The 18788-nt window shown below is 45.3% G+C and overlaps 1 protein-coding gene across 3 annotated transcripts in view; it reads right to left on the reverse strand.

Moving 5' to 3' along the window:
• Positions 1-1540: 1540 nt before the first annotated feature.
• LOC120044888 (E3 ubiquitin-protein ligase UHRF2-like) overlaps positions 1541-18788 on the reverse strand; it is a 48808-nt gene continuing 31560 nt past the window's right edge. For 2 of the 3 annotated variants that reach the window (XM_038989610.1, XM_038989608.1), the window contains exons 4-16: positions 11071-11289; positions 10342-10451; positions 9703-9889; positions 9072-9195; positions 7045-7152; positions 6609-6713; positions 5200-5306; positions 4829-4991; positions 4052-4189; positions 3480-3693; positions 3048-3199; positions 2684-2782; positions 1541-2418 (exon numbers count right to left, since the gene is read on the reverse strand). In XM_038989610.1, coding sequence (XP_038845538.1) covers positions 2272-2418; positions 2684-2782; positions 3048-3199; positions 3480-3693; positions 4052-4189; positions 4829-4991; positions 5200-5306; positions 6609-6713; positions 7045-7152; positions 9072-9195; positions 9703-9889; positions 10342-10451; positions 11071-11289 — 1873 coding nt within the window. In that variant the 3' untranslated portion in view covers positions 1541-2271. The remainder of the gene's footprint in view (positions 2419-2683; positions 2783-3047; positions 3200-3479; positions 3694-4051; positions 4190-4828; positions 4992-5199; positions 5307-6608; positions 6714-7044; positions 7153-9071; positions 9196-9702; positions 9890-10341; positions 10452-11070; positions 11290-18788) is intronic. The other variant, XM_038989609.1, reaches the window with a different exon arrangement.

The raw sequence follows: 18788 nt of genomic DNA on the forward strand, positions 1-18788 counted from the left end.
ACAAGTACAATAAAAACAGAACATTAATGCTGAAGCGAAGCATCCACTTGACGTCTAAAGAACTGTTAGTACTGTAGTCCACGGTAGGGGTCGGTACGGTACAAGACTGGGGGGCAGGTAGGGTTGAAAAACTTTCTCAAATGTTTTCCTGAAATCCCTGTTGAAGGAGGATTTCCTGCTTACTCCCCCCTGATTCCGTGAATCTTTCAACCAGAATTTCTGTAAAACCTGGGAATTTTGGAAAGTTACCGGAATCTTGCAACCCTAGGGACAGGGGGGGACGAAGAGAAGCTCAAAGGAGAAGGACACAATTAGCTTGCCAGTCAATGCAGAAGAACATTTCTGTTTTGTATATAAGCACTTCGAGCAGTAGGTAGGAAGGAAGTAATAAACATCACAGTTTGCTGCTTTAGAGACCATAGCATTATTTAAAACATTTTGCATTTGCATGTCTTTAAAAAATCCTGAAATATTTGAAAGAAAAAGAACATCACCACAAGAACAGACAGACAAGGAACAGAGGAGAAAGGGAGGAACAGGCAGACAAGGAACAGAGGAGGAAGGGAGGAACAGGCAGACAAGGAACAGAGGAGGAAGGGAGGAACAGGCAGACAAGGAACAGAGGAGAAAGGGAGGAACAGGCAGACAAGGAACAGAGGAGGAAGGGAGGAACAGACAGACAAGGAACAGAGGAGAAAGGGAGGAACAGGCAGACAAGGAACAGAGGAGAAAGGGAGGAACAGGCAGACAAGGAACAGAGGAGAAAGGGAGGAACAGGCAGACAAGGAACAGAGGGGAAAGGGAGGAACAGGCAGACAAGGAACAGAGGGGAAAGGGAGGAACAGGCAGACAAGGAACAGAGGAGGAAGGGAGGAACAGACAGACAAGGAACAGAGGAGGAAGGGAGGAACAGGCAGACAAGGAACAGAGGAGGAAGGGAGGAACAGGCAGACAAGGAACAGAGGAGGAAGGGAGGAACAGGCAGACAAGGAACAGAGGAGGAAGGGAGGAACAGGCAGACAAGGAACAGAGGAGGAAGGGAGGAACAGGCAGACAAGGAACAGAGGAGGAAGGGAGGAACAGGCAGACAAGGAACAGAGGAGGAAGGGAGGAACAGGCACACATCTTTAAAGGTCCAATGCAGCCATTTTTTATCTCAATATTCAAATCATTTCTAGGAAACAATTAAGCTAGCCTCGTACAAACCATCCTGGATATCCGTGTAGGGAAACAATGTGAACTCGCGAGACCAGGGTGGTTCGTACAAGGCTACAACAAAGTACCTTACTGTGATCGTTTTCAATAAAAACGATAAAAAATAGCTCCTTATATAGCTTGCTTGAGAAATAGCAATTACTCAAGCAAGAACTTTGCTAGGACTGTCTGGGAGTGGTTTGAGTGCAGAAGAGAAAACTAAGCATTTGCTGTTATTGGCAGAGAGGTTTGGAACTCTTTCTTATTGGTCTATTAACTAATTTACCACATGGTGATGTCACCATGGAAAGCCAAACTCCATTCCACCAAAACAGGCTGAAATTTCAGGCAGTCTTTTCAAACAGCTCTTAAATTAAAAGGGCATTATCATAAATTTCACAATTTCACAGTATTATTACAACCTCAGTGTGGAAATATATATAAAACAAGAAAATCTAGTTTTGACTGCACAGGGCCTTTAAAAGAATGAAGCCATTTGTGTCTAAAGTTCAAATGGACCAGTAATAAAGAAATAACCTTTCACATTGTACACTACATTTCCCATCAACCCTCTCTCCTAGGTGGTAATCCCTGACCCCTGTAGGTGCTGCTGACCTCGGGCACCCTCCCATTGGAGGCTAAGTAGCGTTAGCATCAGAGACATATTCTCTACATGGCTATGGTTAGCATTAGCATCCTCTCTGGCTGTTCCTCACATGGACAGGTAGATGGCGATGAACTGATGAGTTCTGTGGACGTGGAAGGCTAGGGAGGGAGGGAACTCATTGGAGGGGGGGGGGGGGGGGGGTCAGGGGGTGTTGGTACCCAGGGATGAGAACCCATTGGGGGTGTAGGGGCATGGTGCTCCAGGCTCTCCTGGGGCTTGGATGACTTCAGGCTGGTGACGTAAATGGAGACAGTCCAAGTCCAACAGGTGGGGTCAGTCCCTGCTGCCTAGGAGATGGAGGGTGTGTGTATACTATGTACCAATGTATGACTAAGTGTGTATGCCTATGTTTGTTTGTATGCATCATGGGTCTGTGTGTAACTGTTTGGGTAAGTGCAGGTGTCTTGTCCTCATCGGCCCTTGCTATAGCCAGGAAAGAACTGGTCCAGCAGCAGCTGTAGAGTCTTGTTTAGGACCATGACGTAATCCTTCCCCAGGTCGTGGCGACAGGCAGGGCAGGTATACACCTCAGCACGGAACGACCGCTGGAGACAGGTCTGGGGTAGACCAGGAACAGACCGAGAATGCCACAGGTCAGTCAGAAGTCAAAGAACGACAACTCCTTAACTGTACAGTGCCATATGGTCATTTCTAATTCTACACCTGTACCTTCATGTGTATGAAATCATAAAACGACAATCGGACAATAATCACATTTAAAACAGCAGATTCAGTTGAAACCTTGAACCCGACACACACACACACACACACACACACACACACACACACACACACACACACACACAGTTTGTGGACACCAACCTTGCACACGTTGTGTGTACAGACTGTGGTGATGGGCTGGTAGACCAGCTCCTGGCAGCAGACACACATAAACGTCTGTTCCACCTTCCTCAGGAAGTTCTAAAGACACAGAGACAGGAAGTACAGGTACAGACATCACCATGGAAACCGCAGCTTCACATCCATCATCATAGTTGTTCCAGTAATATTAGTCTTAAAATCAGAACTGTGTGTCGGTGTAATATTGGTCGTATACAATTAATTAATGGGACGGAGTTGTGAGCTGCTGTTGTGTTCGTTTAGATGCTGTTTGTGCTGTTGCCATGGCGTCTGCTGTACTGTGCCTTGTTGCGTCATGGCATGTCGCATTGTGACCTTTACGTACCGGCCCCTCCTTGAGGTGTCCCATGGCCTCGTCCCAGTTCTTTCTGTTGGGCTGGTCTTCCTTTATGAGGCTTTGCTGCTGCTCTGTCAGCTGGAACGACTCCTCCATCTTCTGACGCTTGGCTCGGGGCTCCGTCGATTCCTTACACACCTCTGAGAGACGCATACCAACACACATTGTTTACGGATGCATGGACACATATCGTTTCTATTCAAATATGGGTAACATTTTATTTGACACCTTTAAAACACCCCTGAAATGCCTTGGCATATCTAGTTCTATATCTATTGGAAATGTCCCCCCTTTCCCTAGCGACAATTCCACCCATGCATACATAGCAGTGCACCAGATATAAACTGTACACACAAAGGTTAAAAAAACCATCTCTCTTCTGTCTCTGGCCTATATCCCTGGCGGTGTCTCAACAGGTACCTGTCTCCTGACTGCCGTTACTCTGTGACTGGTCTGTACCCTCCATGGGCTTCTCTTCCTCCTCCTCTTCATCCTCCTCCTCCTTCACCTTCTTCAGAGGTTGTAGCCGCGGCCGGCCCCGTCCAGGGTGCTTCTTGCTCCTGGTGGACCCTGGACGAGCATTAGCCTCCTTCTTGGTCTTGTTGGCCATGGCCTCCACGTAGCCTGGAGGATACTGTAGAGACAAAGAGAAACCGATGAAAACAAAATGGCGACCAGGGGGATCCTGTAGAGTAGAGGCACAGAGACAGGAAAATGAAAACATCGGTAAGTATTACAATGCATTATAACTAACTCATAATGCACAATGATAGGCAAGAGGATACTGTACTAAAACGCACACGAAAACAGTCAGACAGACAAAAATATCAACTTTAAACAAAGGACACAGAACTACACACAATGGAGAGGCTGCTCAGTTTTACATTCAATTGAGAAATGAAGACATAAAAGAGACAACAGCAGTCATAACCAAACCCCCGTCCTCTCATACGGTTATAATGTCCTAGAAAACAGCTCCGTAAACCCCTCACCTGCACAGCCAGGCCCAGTGTCTGGATGCGCGCCAGCCCCTCAGGTGTCCAGGGAGCAGGCTCCAGGTCATCCCTTCGCAGCAAGTACCTCCACACCAGGAAACCACACTTCCCTTTCTCTGGCCAGTACTTCACCACCTGAGACACATTAGAAATAGAATGACTGACCATCCACAGAACAGACTACAACGTGAATGGCCGTTCTAGCAATTATAATTGTATGGGTACGTAGTGCCCCATTGATGCTGTTTAACTAACTGGAGATTTCTGGTGAGAAAGGAACAGCACTAAAGATGTGGTCATCAGGGATTGATCTCAAAAATAACATGCATTTCCTCATCTTGTCTTGTTTGAGAAGCAACATCCCTGAAACCACATGGGTTGTGATTACCGTGCTGGTCTGGTCTATCTGGGGAAATCAACATGGTGCTCAAAAGGCATGACTCCTAATGAGGATCAACCCCTCTGATATCTGCACCCCATTTATTTTCACTCGGTTTGTATTACATTTGTAATGAATTTTTTATTTTTCACAAGGGACTAAGAGAGACTACTTACATACATAAAGGGTCCAAAAGGACCTGATATCCAGTCCATGTTCCTGAGAGGGGGATGTTAGTGCCCTAGCTATGATTGGGAGTCCCATAGTGCGGCGCACAATTGGCCCAGCGTCGTCCGGGTTAGGTTTTGGCCGGGGTAGTCCGTCATTGTAAATAAGAATATGTTCTTAACGGACTTGCCTAGTTAAAGATTAAATTAAAATAAAAGCGAGTGTACCTTGTAGATGCCATCGTATCTGTTGCCCTCCTCCGGAGCGTACTTGCTGATGCGTCGACCCTTGGAGCTCCGCACCACCCTCACCGGCTTCCCCGCACGCCAATTCCTGGATTCCGCCCCATCCTTGTCATTGATGGGGGCGTCACAGTTCAGCGCCAGGGCCCTGAGAGGTCAAGGGTTAAAGGTCACGTGATAACTAGAACTAGTGGATGTTCCTGAAACCAGTTAAATAATTGTTCTGTGTTATAATTGTGTGTTGATGTTTTTGATGTGGGACGACCAGAAAAAAGGTCTGATAGTGAAAAAAGGTATCTATTTGAAACGTCAGGGAGAGAAACAGGCCAGGTGGTACAGTACTTTGTTTACTGTACCTGTTGTAGTGGGTCAGGGTCTGGTCAAAGGAATGCTCCCCGATGCGCTTGTTCCCTGAAAGGTCGCGACCCCCGCTGCCTGTGTAGGTGAACTCATCTCCCCTGTCCTGAGGGGTAACGTAGAGGTCATAGGGTTAAAAAGAGACACACACACACCACACACACACACACACACACACACACACACACACACACACACACACACACACACACACACACACACACACACACACACCTCTTAAAAATACTGTCTCAGGACATACTAGCCAATCCTTGTATTTTTTTGCTGAGTAAGTGGAAATCTCTTATATGACAGCCCAAAGCGCACAGCTAAATCAACATAGTTACAATTCGAAATCCAGTCAAAATAGCTAAATCCATCCTCCAAACAAATCATAAACCACGTTTCCATGCAAGTAAAGTCATATCATGACAGCTGTGATGGAAACAGGAAGTTTTGGTAAAATTTTATATATATGACTTGGTAGGATATTTGTGTCTAAAATTAATTGCGAGAATTGGCGGTGGAAACGCCTTTAGGTGCAAATTGTTATATAATAACCATCATATCGTTGTAACGCGATGACATGGTGTATGGTCCTCCCACTGAGACTTGTGAAACCATGCGGTTGATTAGGCCACAGATGAAATAACCTATGATGAACTTCACCGGGTGGTGAAAGTCAACGGTGGTGATCTGAATGCTCCTATTCTGATGACATGATAATCGACGCTTGACTGTCTTTGACAAATAAAAATATTCTCGCTCTAATAATCTCATGTAGACTAGTTTACCCGAACAGTCTACCCACACTGTACCTGCAAGCTGTTGGCTATAGAGTGCAAAGACCAGAGTAGGCACATTTGCTATTTAGCGCAACCGTTTTTGTGACAAACTATTGGTCGAGTTGAAAATGTGATGGAAACACATTGAACTTTCGACTTTTATTTGGTACATGAAAACTTAAGCGAAAAAGTAAATGTGTGCACTAAGTCATTACTTACTGATTTTAGAATATTCGTATGAAAATCTGTCACCAATTGGATGTAAACCTAGCTAATGTGAAAACATTCATCATAGTGCTGTTAATGCATTCTCCAGAGCTATGCTGTACAGTGACCATCCTTTAAGAAAGTCAAACGCGTTAGAGGGAGAGAAGGAGTGGAGAAAGAGAGACAGCGGTGTGACAACCAGATGGATGGGTAGACTACCATCCTCCCCCAGTGTCTACCAGGCTAAAAGGGCCAGAGCAAACAGCATGGGACATCAGAGGGTCTGCCAGACAGAGGAGGGAAAACAGGGAGAAAGAACGAGATCTCTCTCCACCTGTTTTTTCTCCTACACTCCCACGCTCCTAGATTGCTTAGCTCAAACAACGACAGACATTCAAAAAAAGAAAGACACCCACCACTTCATCTTCGAAGCCCCCAGCCAGCACCAGCGAATAGGAGCCATCGTTACTGCGGCCGTGGATACCTCCCACGTGGGGCCTGTGCACTCCCGCCTCGCTCACCTTGGAACAAAGGAAGGGAGAAGATAGAGGGAGTGAACAGGAGTGGGGGAGAGTCAGGATGGGTGATATGGGGGGGAGAGAGGGGGGGGGGGAGGAACGATGTTGTGATAGATGTGATTCTGGCTATGTAAACAAATCCTTAGTGTCATAATATTAGATAACTATGAACCTCTAAAGTTAACTGAAAATAACTATTTTCCAGAGTCAACATCTTCATGATTAGAAAATATTACATTTTCTCTGTTCTCTCCGAGTTTCTGAGAAATCACCAAACCTGCATCACCCCAACTGTATGGTCACATGGTACCAAACCTCATTACCATTGGCTCACCTGAACGCGGAACTTCCATGTCGTTCCCACGGGAACCCCAGGTACGGGCCCGTAATGGTTGGAGGGGACGATGGTACATTCCTTAGTGCGCCCCACACAGGCCATACCCTGTAACATCAACATGGCATTCAGGGGAAGAACTTAATCATGCATGCTTTAGCTAGCATGTATTCACACGTTGGACCACACACATTACATAAACCAAGGACTTCCTAGTACAAGCTTTAGCTACCATATAGCCTAATCAGACCTGAATAGTATTGTATGTATAACAAGAATCCATTATCCAGGCTGGAAATGTTTATTTTATTAAAGTGTTGGACAATTGGATTCATTCCTCAGTGTTTCTCTCTCATAACATTCCCAAACCATGAGTAACCCCCCCTCCCCCAACAACACCTTATTTAGCACATAAATACATACTAATGTACAGAATAGTCTGTTTTCAATTAGCATTCTATGCCTTCCAAATGGCACTAAATTCCCTATATAGTGCACTGCTTTTGACCAGAACCTTATGGGCCCTGATCAAAAGTAGTGCACTACATAGGGAACAGGGTCCCGTTTGGTACGCATCCATGGTGTATTTCTGGGAAACAATGGGGTTAGCTATTTTCCCCTACTTTGGTTCCAGGAAAAGAACTTCACTCTGCTGAGTCATTTTAAATAGCATTGTTACCATCGCCTCACAGCGTGAGAGGGAGACAGCAAACACTGTGGCTTAGTCAGAGTAGCTTATCGAGGGACTGTCTGTGTTACCTGGGCCTGGGTTGCGTTCAGTAGAACACATTGTAGCAAAACGTTTTAAATGGCATTGTTACCATCGCCTCAGTGTGAGAGGGAGTTAGCCAACACAGAATAACACACATCTTAGTGAGAGCCGAGGAACTTACTGTGGGCCTGGGTCATGTTCAGTAGGCACCAAACAGAAGACTACGGAGTAAAATGGGAAGGCACAACCTGGACTTGTCCAATAAGAAATAATACTTATTTTAGTTTGACATTGCAAAGTACAGTTTTGTTCAGTAGGGCACACTGCCGCAAAACATTTTGCAACAGAAAACAAAAATGAGTAGTTCTTAATGGAAGTCCAGGTAGTCCATCCCTGTCTCAGTCCGTTCTCTTCGGGTTTGGTGAATAATGAACATACCCAAGCTTGGTCACTGCTACCTGCTGCCAATTGACTCCTTCAGGAGCACTCAGTAACTCTGCTACCAAGCCGTGAACAAGAGATCTACTTTGTTCTGCTAACACTGACTCAACAGGCCAACGGCTTCTGTTAGCGGAACAAAGTGCTAGACAATGACAGTTCTGTTTGCCACCCCGTGTGTGTGTGTGTCTCACTCATTCTGTCTGCTGCCAAAAGAACCAAGGAGGTCCTCCTTCTGAGTGAGGCATTAAAATATGAGCTCCAGTCCAGGCCAAGATATCGCCTCTTTCTTCCGTTGAAATATGCAATGAGTCAAACAAATTAAGTTACCCCACATAGTTTAGCTGGAGTCCTTGACAGCCAGAGAACAAATTCAAAGAATCGTTTCAAATTCCAAATTCTCTCCCCAGTTCCCCCTTTAGAATTTTGATAACCACAAATAGTGATAATGCCAATGACCTGATCTGACCCAGGGTTGGGATCAATTCCATTTCAATTCTGCTGAAACTGAAAATCAATAACTTTACTTACTGACTGAATTTAAAAATGGAATTGGAATTAGATGGAATTAGAAAAGATTAGGTTCATCCCAAATGGCAACTTAATCCCTACATTGTGCACTACTCTGTACTACTTAGTTTTAAAGTAGTCCACTATGTAGGGAATAGTGTGCCATTTGGGATGTAACCTTAGTCCCTCACCTTGGGCCCAGGGATTACTGTCAAGGACCCTGTCTGTCTCACCTTGCCCCAGTCCCTCTGGCTCTCTGTATGGGCCCAGGGGTTAGTGTCGTAGACCATGTGTCTCACCTTGCCCCAGTCCCTCTGGCTCTCTGTATGGGCCCAGGGGTTAGTGTCAAGGACCCTGTCTGTCTCACCTTGCCCCAGTCCCTCTGGCTCTCTGTATGAGCCGAGGGCATCTTGGCTTTCTTCTTACTGGCCTTCAGCTTCTCCCCGGCCTTAACCACCTCACTGGTGTCGTTCTTACAGGTGGGACAGTACCTGCCGAGCACAATACAAGAACCATAACTCCCTTACTGATCTACTGCCTCAGAGCATGATCAATACAGGAAGTCAATGTAGATGGAAAGGAGAGAAACTACTACTGGTAGTATACTGTTGGTGTCAGTGTCTCTTGTATAGACAGTGTGTTACTGAGACATCTATGAGAGAGAAATCTGGCACCTACAATAAAATCTAGACTGTGGCACCCAAAGGAAAATCTAGAATGTGGAACTTATTCATATGGCTAAAGGCATATCTATATCTCAATCAGCACTAACATGTAAGCATGACTATTACACTCACAATGCACTCATTATAGTCAATTGACATCGTGCATCATACTTGCTCCACCAGCCATCAGTGCACAGGTCTACAGGTCTTGTCTACATCCCAAAGGGCACCCTATTCCCTATATAGCGCACTACTTTTGACCAGGGACCATAGGGTCATCCTGTGTGAGTATAGCACCCCCAGGTGGTCTGGGAGGACCAGGTCAGAGCTCACCAGTCCTCGTCGTCAGGTATGGTGGCTAGCGGTGGGTTGAGACAGTATATATGGAAGGCCATGTTACACTCATCACACAGCAGCTGCATATGGGCATCCTGCTTCCCTCCACACACGCAGCACGAGCAGAACCTGCACTCCGACTCGGGGTCCGTCTTGCAGTGCTTACACTCCGGCCCGCTCTTGCCTGGATCCATCCCGGCGCACAAACATACACACACAGACGCACATGTAAGCACATACAGCGGTGTGCACACACTCACAGACACACAAATACATATGCAAAGAATTGGCACACACACAGGCAAACAAAACCACAAGACAAAAACAAAATACCCATAAGCCCACACGCACCACAAACACACATGCATGTATTGATGCCAATAACCCATGTAATCTTGCCATTTAAATTGAACATGCAGAATACTATATAAGAAGGATTTGAAATGTATCAATTTCAGGCTAATTGATGAAAACAATTTCAAGTTAATTCTTTGCAGTACCCCCTTGACCTCAGCGCTTCTAGAACAGCTGGCGTACTAGGTAGACCTATCTCAGCCCTAATTGGCCGTGGTATGCCCCATCTCAGCCCTGATTGGCTGTAGACTGTAGTATTGGTATGAGTGTGCTGAGGCCTACGTTTGAACTGTCCATCTACAGCAGACAGCGAGTGTGCTCCAGTCTTCTCAATCTGATAGATCTCATCCAGAAACAACAGTTTACAGTCTGGGATGACGTCCCCTGGCCCTCTGGGGAGAGAGAATGTGTTAATCAGTCCATCAGAGCTCCACAGGGAATGTTCTCGACACCCACTCAGCCAGGCTATTAGGATGTTTTGAGGTTAACAAACAGAAATAGAGAAAGTCCTCTTAACTTATGTAAGCAGAAATATCTAAGTTACATAACTGGCATAATCATCTGACCTAGAAGAGAGAAACAGACTTTCCCAACGGAAACTGTCCCATGACAGGTCTCTGTTACCCCAACATGCCCTCTCTTACCCCAGCATGTCCTCTCTTTGTCCTCTTACCCCAGCATGTCCTCTCTTTGTCCTCTTACCCCAGCATGTCCTCTCTTTGTCCTCTTACCCCAGCATGTCCTCTCTGACCCCAGCATGTCCTCTCTGACCCCAGCATGTCCTCTCTGACCCCAGCATGTCCTCTCTTACCCCAGCATGTCCTCTCTGACCCCAGCATGTCCTCTCTGACCCCAGCATGTCCTCTCTGACCCCAGCATGTCCTCTCTGACCCCAGCATGTCCTCTCTTACCCCAGCATGTCCTCTCTTACCCCAGCATGTCCTCTCTTACCCCAGCATGTCCTCTCTTACCCCAGCATGTCCTCTCTTACCCCAGCATGTCCTCTCTTACCCCAGCAGGATTCTGATGCGGACCTCCTTGTTGGTCCTGGAGATCTCATTGAGTGCTGTAATCTCAGCATCGAACCAGAAGCCCCTCTCCTCAGGGATCTCTATGTTGTAGTTCACCATGACAACCAGGCCTACCGTGAGCTGGTCCCACCTGAGTAGGGTCCGAGCACGCGGCCGCACGTTACCGCCACACATCTCCACCACGCCGTTCTCAGGGTAACTAGGGAGAGCAAAGAATATTATCTTTATCATCATCCACCTCCTCCTCCTCACCAACATAACATCTTCCCCAAAATGCATTGATTATGTAAAGCATGTACAGGGAGTGTAAACCTCCTAAATGAATTACTCTCAAAGGGAATTGACAGGACTGCTTGGCTTAAGCTTGCCTAATTCAATGCATGCAAAATGCTCATAAGATGTCAACATACCGGAGTACATTTTCTATGAAAAATCTATTTTTTTTTTTGCAAAGTATAGTCACTTGAAATGTTCGTAACGTATATGCAATATCTGACATTTTAAGTGATGCAAACCACACATTTGCATAGAATTTTTTGTATAGCAAAATCCCAACAAAAAAATCTTCAGATATATGTTATTTGTGCAGTAGTGCTATTTTTTTAGGCGAGGGAGCACATTTATTTTATATAATGACGTCATTTTTCAATCCACATTTGTAGCCTATTGAATATCATTATAGAATATGCATAAAATGCATCCATCCTCCAATTGCAACGTCTACCTTTGCCCACACAAAAACCAAGTTAGGGGCATAACTCATTTCAAAATAGACCATCATCACTGTCGTTTGTGAATGATAATTCACGTTTTACCCGTGAAATATCCAAACAGCCAATCATTTGATCTCCAATAAGTTTCATGGGAATATGCATTTAAATCTTCTTGAATTACTGTTTCATGAGTGAATTTAAGCAGATGGTGTTAACTAACATCCTTTTTTCTAGGCACATTTTGTTTAAAGTGTAACAGGGTTGTTATCTTTCCACCGGACACTGCAGAAATACAGATTTCAATGTTTATATGTATTCCTATTGGTTGTTTGAATTTACATATCAGTAAGGTGTTATGCTATTGGTCATGTTTGCAGACAGGTGGAGATGGCAAATGTAAATCCTTCCCAGCCTGATATTGACATGCAAGCGGCAGATCACGTTCTTTAACACTTTAGCACCCTGCTAATTCACAGTTATTTCAATGCTAAACAGACAAATCAGGAATCTACAGCCATCAACATACTGTTGTCCTGCACATCTAATGCATTTCCTTTTGTCTATCGTCAGGAACTTACGTTTATTGTATTTTGTACTATTTTTTGTAAATTGTTGATGTTTGATTACAAAATCCCCAGTCTGATATTGATATGCAAGCGACAAATCACAAATCTACAGCCGTCAACATCTTGTTGATCCTGCACATCTAATGTGCTTCATTGTGTCCATCGTCAGAACAAACACCAATCAACTGGGATCGCTGGACAGCTGTTACGAAAGCGCATATCCTGCCTATCGGCATGCGCCGTTTAGTTTTAGAGCAGGATTTTTGTTGTTGACTATTCAGCTTCAGATAAGAAATGACTGAGGTGAATTTGGTGCAACATATTATAGGCCTACTATGCTACAGTATATGCTATTATATTAGATTCTGTTATGTAAAATACTTATTAATCCTTATGTGATCTTGCGAGACATTCATTCAGCTTTGATTTAAATTGACTCAATCAAATCAAATTTATTTATATAGCCCTTCTTACATCAGCTGATATCTCAAAGTGCTGTACAGAAACCCAGCCTAAAACCCCAAACAGCAAGCAACGTAGGTGTAGAAGCACGGTGGCTAGGAAAAACTCCCTAGAAAGGCCAGAACCTAGGAAGAAACCTAGAGAGGAACCAGGCTATGAGGGGTGGCCAGTCCTCTTCTGGCTGTGCCGGGAGGAGATTATAACAGAACATGGCCAAGATGTTCAAAAATGACCAGCATGGTCAAATAATAATAATCACAGTAGTTGTCGAGGGTGCAGCAAGTCAGCACCTCAGGAGTAAATGTCAGTTGGCTTTTCATAGCCGATCATTAAGAGTATCTCTACCGCTCCTGCGGTCTCTAGAGAGTTGAAAACAGCAGGTCTGGGACAAGTAGCACGTCCGGTGAACAGGTCAGGGTTCCATAGCCGCAGGCAGAACAGTTGAAACTGGAGCAGCAGCACGGCCAGGTGGACTGGGGACAGCAAGGAGTCATCATGCCAGGTAGTCCTGAGGCATGGTCCTAGGGCTCAGGTCCTCCGAGAGAGAGATGAGCACCATTGTGAGAAGTGATAATCTTCTATTTATAATAATAATAATAAGATGAGTACGACTATTTGGGTTAGGCAATGGATCTTGATGAGGGTTATTTTAAGCGATTTGAGCGCCCTTCAAAATTGTGGCGCTGAAAGGACCTCACCGTAACCAAGTGGTCAACATATCGTTCTGGAAGGGTCCGTGGAGTTTTATGAACATCAAGGCAGACACAAGAATTTGGATCCTAGATCACGTTAGTGTGATGACAAGGTTCATGTGGTGGATCACATTTCTCTGCATACACAATATAGGTGGTATGTTACTGTAAGTTAAGCACTCGGACAGTAGGGTGAGTTCAAGTACGTGGTACATGAGCCCCAAGTCAACCTCAGAAGTTCTGTCTGTGGCAGTTCAAAGTGGTCAAGCCTCCGACCGACGGGCCTCTGCACACGCCTACAGTTTATTCCTAATTTGCACCACCACTAGAGAGAGAGAGAGAGAGAGGGGGGAGACAGGTTGGTAAATGGTGGTTTCTTCCCTATATGCTGCTATACCCTACATATTAATTTAGTTTGTCATTCGATCGTTTTCATGGAACTTTAGCGGTAATTAAATATAATTTAAAATGTATCAGACTTCAATTTTCCAGAAATATTTTTACCAGCTCAGTGTATTCTCAAATTGAAAAGAAAAGAAAGTGAGGGAGCGCCGTTCACCTCCACTACGGCATCACTACACCCCTGTATTTGGGGTCTCACCCCTGTATTTGGGGTCTCACCCCTGTATTTGGGGTCTCACCCCTGTATTTGGGGTCTCACCCCTGTATTTGGGTTCTCACCCCTGTATTTGGGGTCTCACCCCTGTATTTGGGGTCTCCTTGGGTAGTCACTAATCTTTTTCATGCAAGGAAAACTGGGTCCAGGTTCACCTCTTTGGATAAATTGATATTTCACACATGCAGGCACTCAGATAGCAAATATAATATGCACTGTGAACTGGGATTCAACAGGCTTAGAGATATAGAAAGAGTTTGTCAAGTATGTATCGCCATAATAAAAGAGTAAATTATGCAAGTGTAGGCTATACTGTAAATATATATGTTTCAAATACATCCCTCCCTATTCCCCAGGTTATCAGAGTTTTACATCAAAAGAATGTCTGATGTATAAACATAGGATCTCTGTGGCGGAGATCAGGAGAGAAGAGACAACAAGGGGATCTACCGTTTCAAAGGGACGGTGTGAAAGCTGGATACTAGCTCACCTACGTCTGCTTAACACAATGCTTTTCTCACACACACACACTGCAGTGTCACAAATCACAGAGCTTTCCTCTGACCTTCTCATGCATCTGTCTGACCATCTCATTTGAGTTAGTAACACACGGACTAGACAGATGCATCTTAAAATCTTTAACACTGCTGAAATACAATTACAGTGGTTTCTGTGCTAATCTTCTCAGCCAATCCTCCATCATATAAATGTGACAGTAGTAGGATGATGGAATCCTGACCACAGGAAGACTGTTATTTAGACCTACATTTGACTATTGAATGGATGCTACAACACACATTAGCATGGGGAGGAGGCTTAGCTGCCACTGGCTGTACTATGAAACCTAGATAGAAGTGGACCTGCATTAGGGCTCTGGACTAAAGTAGTGCAGTATATAGGGAATAGGGTGCCATAGGGCTCTGGTCTAAAGTAGTGCACTATATAGGGAATAGGGTGCCGTTTCAGACACAACCTCCTCAGTCTGATCGTCCCTCACATTCTCTCTCCCTGCATGTGCTTCCTGCACAATCATGTTCATGTCCTGAATATCAAACCGTGGTTCCCCACACACACACACCCTCTATAGCCCCCGGGCCGACGCTTTACACAGAGGGAGAGAGAAAGACCAGCATATGGTTCACAGCAATACCCTCTACATGTGTGTGTATGTTCATGTGTGTGTGTTCATGTGTGTGTTTCTGTGTGTGAGAGAGAGGGATTGCACCGGGCCCCCACTGCCTAACACATGTATGCTAATGTGTCCTGTCAATGCAAGTCATTTATGCATTCTACTAGAATGCATTTTACAATTCAGTCCATCAGCATGACTAGTGTATAGGTGAGTAGACACTAGAGAAGAATGCTTGGGCACAGTAATGGCTTCAAGTCGTCAGTGTGCTGGGACACTGTGTGAGGGTAGCAGGCTAGAGGCACGGATTTCCTTTTTTGGGTGGCGGGGATTACAGAGGCTCTGTAGGGGGAGAACAGAAGTCAATGTGCTGGGACACTGGGAGGGTAACAGGAGGCTCCGTAGGGGGAGAACAGAACAGAAGTCAATGTGCTGGGACACTGGGAGGGTAACAGGAGGCTCCATAGGGGGAGAACAGAACAGAAGTCAATGTGCTGGGACACTGGGAGGGTAACAGGAGGCTCCGTAGAGGGAGAACAGAACAGAAGTCAATGTGCTGGGACACTGGGAGGGTAACAGGAGGCTCCGTAGGGGGAGAACAGAACAGAAGTCAATGTGCTGGGACACTGGGAGGGTAACAGGAGGCTCCATAGGGGGAGAACAGAACAGAAGTCAATGTGCTGGGACACTGGGAGGGTAACAGGAGGCTCCGTAGAGGGAGAACAGAACAGAAGTCAATGTGCTGGGACACTGGGAGGGTAACAGGAGGCTCCGTAGGGGGAGAACAGAACAGAAGTCAATGTGCTGGGACACTGGGAGGGTAACAGGAGGCTCCGTAGGGGGAGAACAGAACAGAAGTCAATGTGCTGGGACATTGGGAGGGTAACAGGAGGCTCTGTAGAGGGAGAACAGAACAGAAGTCAATGTGCTGGGACACTGGGAGGGTAACAGGAGGCTCCGTAGGGGGAGAACAGAACAGAAGTCAATGTGCTGGGACACTGGGAGGGTAACAGGAGGCTCCGTAGGGGGAGAACAGAACAGAAGTCAATGTGCTGGGACACTGGGAGGGTAACAGGAGGCTCCGTAGGGGGAGAACAGAACAGAAGTCAATGTGCTGGGACATTGGGAGGGTAACAGGAGGCTCTGTAGAGGGAGAACAGAACAGAAGTCAATGTGCTGGGACACTGGGAGGGTAACAGGAGGCTCCGTAGGGGGAGAACAGAACAGAAGTCAGTGTTCAGCACACGGTGGTCCACCCCAACATGGGCCACACAGACCCTCATACTGTACACGGGACCTGGGAGGAGCAGGAAGCAAGGATTCTAGAATGTGTTTTGGGTTTTAGATTGTGGAATTTAGAGTGTTGACTGGAGAGACTGTGATCACCATTGTAAGTAGACAACCAGACAGATCTCATGTACAGCATGTAGAGGAGATATGTGAAAACCAATATCGTTTTGTTGGGTCCCATGGCTGTCAGATAAGCTGCATGGTTTGATAGGGTCTCTGGGTTCAGATGAGGAGACACACACACACACACACACACACACACACACACACACACACACACACTTACACACACAAACACGGCTGTTCTTAGTTGAGTATAATTACTCCATGGTAGCATCACGGGTGAAATGATCACATTCTGTCAACCTCTCTGTTAAATTTGTTTAAATGGAAACAGAAAGAAAAAAAATTAAGATCTGTTTAATCACATTTAATCTGAAAACAAGAGGGAGGATAAGTGGAGTGAAGTGCATTGAGAGGACAGTGGGGGAGTCATTTACTAGCAGGCAGGCAGTCCTGGTTGGATCTATTCACGCAATACAAGGTTGCCAAGTGTGTTGTAACAGCGGTATTATTTTATCATTCAATGGACCTGCAGGCATTTGGTCTCAGTCTGCCTTTAGCAATAGTGAAATACACTGAATGAAAATACACTGAATTAGATCTGTTACATTCAAGTACCAGGTTTAATCCATGCAGCGAAATTAGAAAGGGGGGGGGGGGGGGGGGGGGGTGACTGCCACAATACTGAAATAGCATGGTCTCTGGGGCAATATATGCCTTCTGATCTTTTTTATATAACCATGTAATCTGATAATTGTATTATTTATGCTATCCAGGTTTTTTTCCTGGCTGGATGGATGCATTGGTTGGGCCAAATACTAGACTGACCATAAGCCAGATCTGAGATGCTTGTTAGTAAAGAAAAACAGGCAACAACAAAAACACAGAGGATTCTTTATCTTGGAGGCAACCGTTTTGATGGAAATTAGTTTGAGATTTCAATGTGAAACAGGCTGTTTTTCTGCATCAAATTATACAGCAAGAACCTTGAGAAGCCTTGCCTAACCACAACGTACACAAAGGAGAAGAGAAAAACCCTCCGCTCCGCGCTCTAACAAACAGTAAAAACCTGGGAAGGTAGATTGTGCCGTTTACCAATCAGAGCCAGAGAGAGAAGCTGCTTGGGGTCATTTGAAATATGCATTGTTGTCATTTGCAATCGTCATACTCAGTGCTTAGCTTGGACTGAAAATAGACGTCGGTACTCATTTTGGGTGTCAGTACTGTGTATATTTTGGTTCAGGAGCTCCTCAACACTTTTGAACTAATATTCTATAAGAGGAACAGGAGCTCAAGCAGTAGAACATGTGAGGTGTCAGTAGTCAGCGTCGGTGAGCTCCTGTCCAAGTCAAACACTGATCATGTTGAAATATGGCCAATGGCTGAAGAGATTGATAGCTACTCGACAACAGCAGTGGTGTATGTGGTTCACACAGCAACGAGCCTCCTGTACCTCTCCATGTGACATGCTAGATGTGCCTCTCAATTTTAGGCAGCAATTAGAATGTGGAGATGAGGCGGTTAAAGTAACGCTCCCGAGAACTCCGTGGTTACCATGGAAACGGCTCCTTCTGAACGGATTCACCAGAAAAAGATGAAGCTGCTAAATTCTATTTAGCAGCTTCCCCCTCCACCACCCTATTCTACATTCCCTTATAAGCTGGAGGCAGGGAGGGATAAATCAGGGGCTGTGGTTTTAAACAAGCTGCTCCAACCTGACCCCCTTTCCTGTTCCCTCTGAACCCAAGGGTTGTGGGTTCACATCCCCAACATCCCTACAGGGGAACTTTCACCATTCAGCAGGATGTAGGGCAATTTCTGCTTAAATTGCGTGAGTTAAAAAAAAAAAAAAAATTGCATTAATATGTTGCAGATGTTCCCTACTTTGATTGCATGTAAAACTGAACACATTGTCCCAGTTGTTGTTCAAAACACCAACTACTGACAATGTTGTTTTTAGAGAAGTTGGAAGCCATGGAAGTTGTGTAAATATAGTAAAAATGCAATTCAACATCTCAGATTTCCAAACTGACAGGATGTATCCAGAATTGAACTATAACTTGTCTATTTCTTGTCCATTTCATCTGGCTGTTACTCTCCGCCTAGCAACTGTGTGTAAATGAAAGTTATGCGTCAGTCTTAAAAACATAGTCCCTCCAGGATCAAC

This window comes from Salvelinus namaycush, chromosome 3, assembly GCF_016432855.1.
Source record: "Salvelinus namaycush isolate Seneca chromosome 3, SaNama_1.0, whole genome shotgun sequence".
Lineage (NCBI taxonomy): Eukaryota > Metazoa > Chordata > Actinopteri > Salmoniformes > Salmonidae > Salvelinus > Salvelinus namaycush.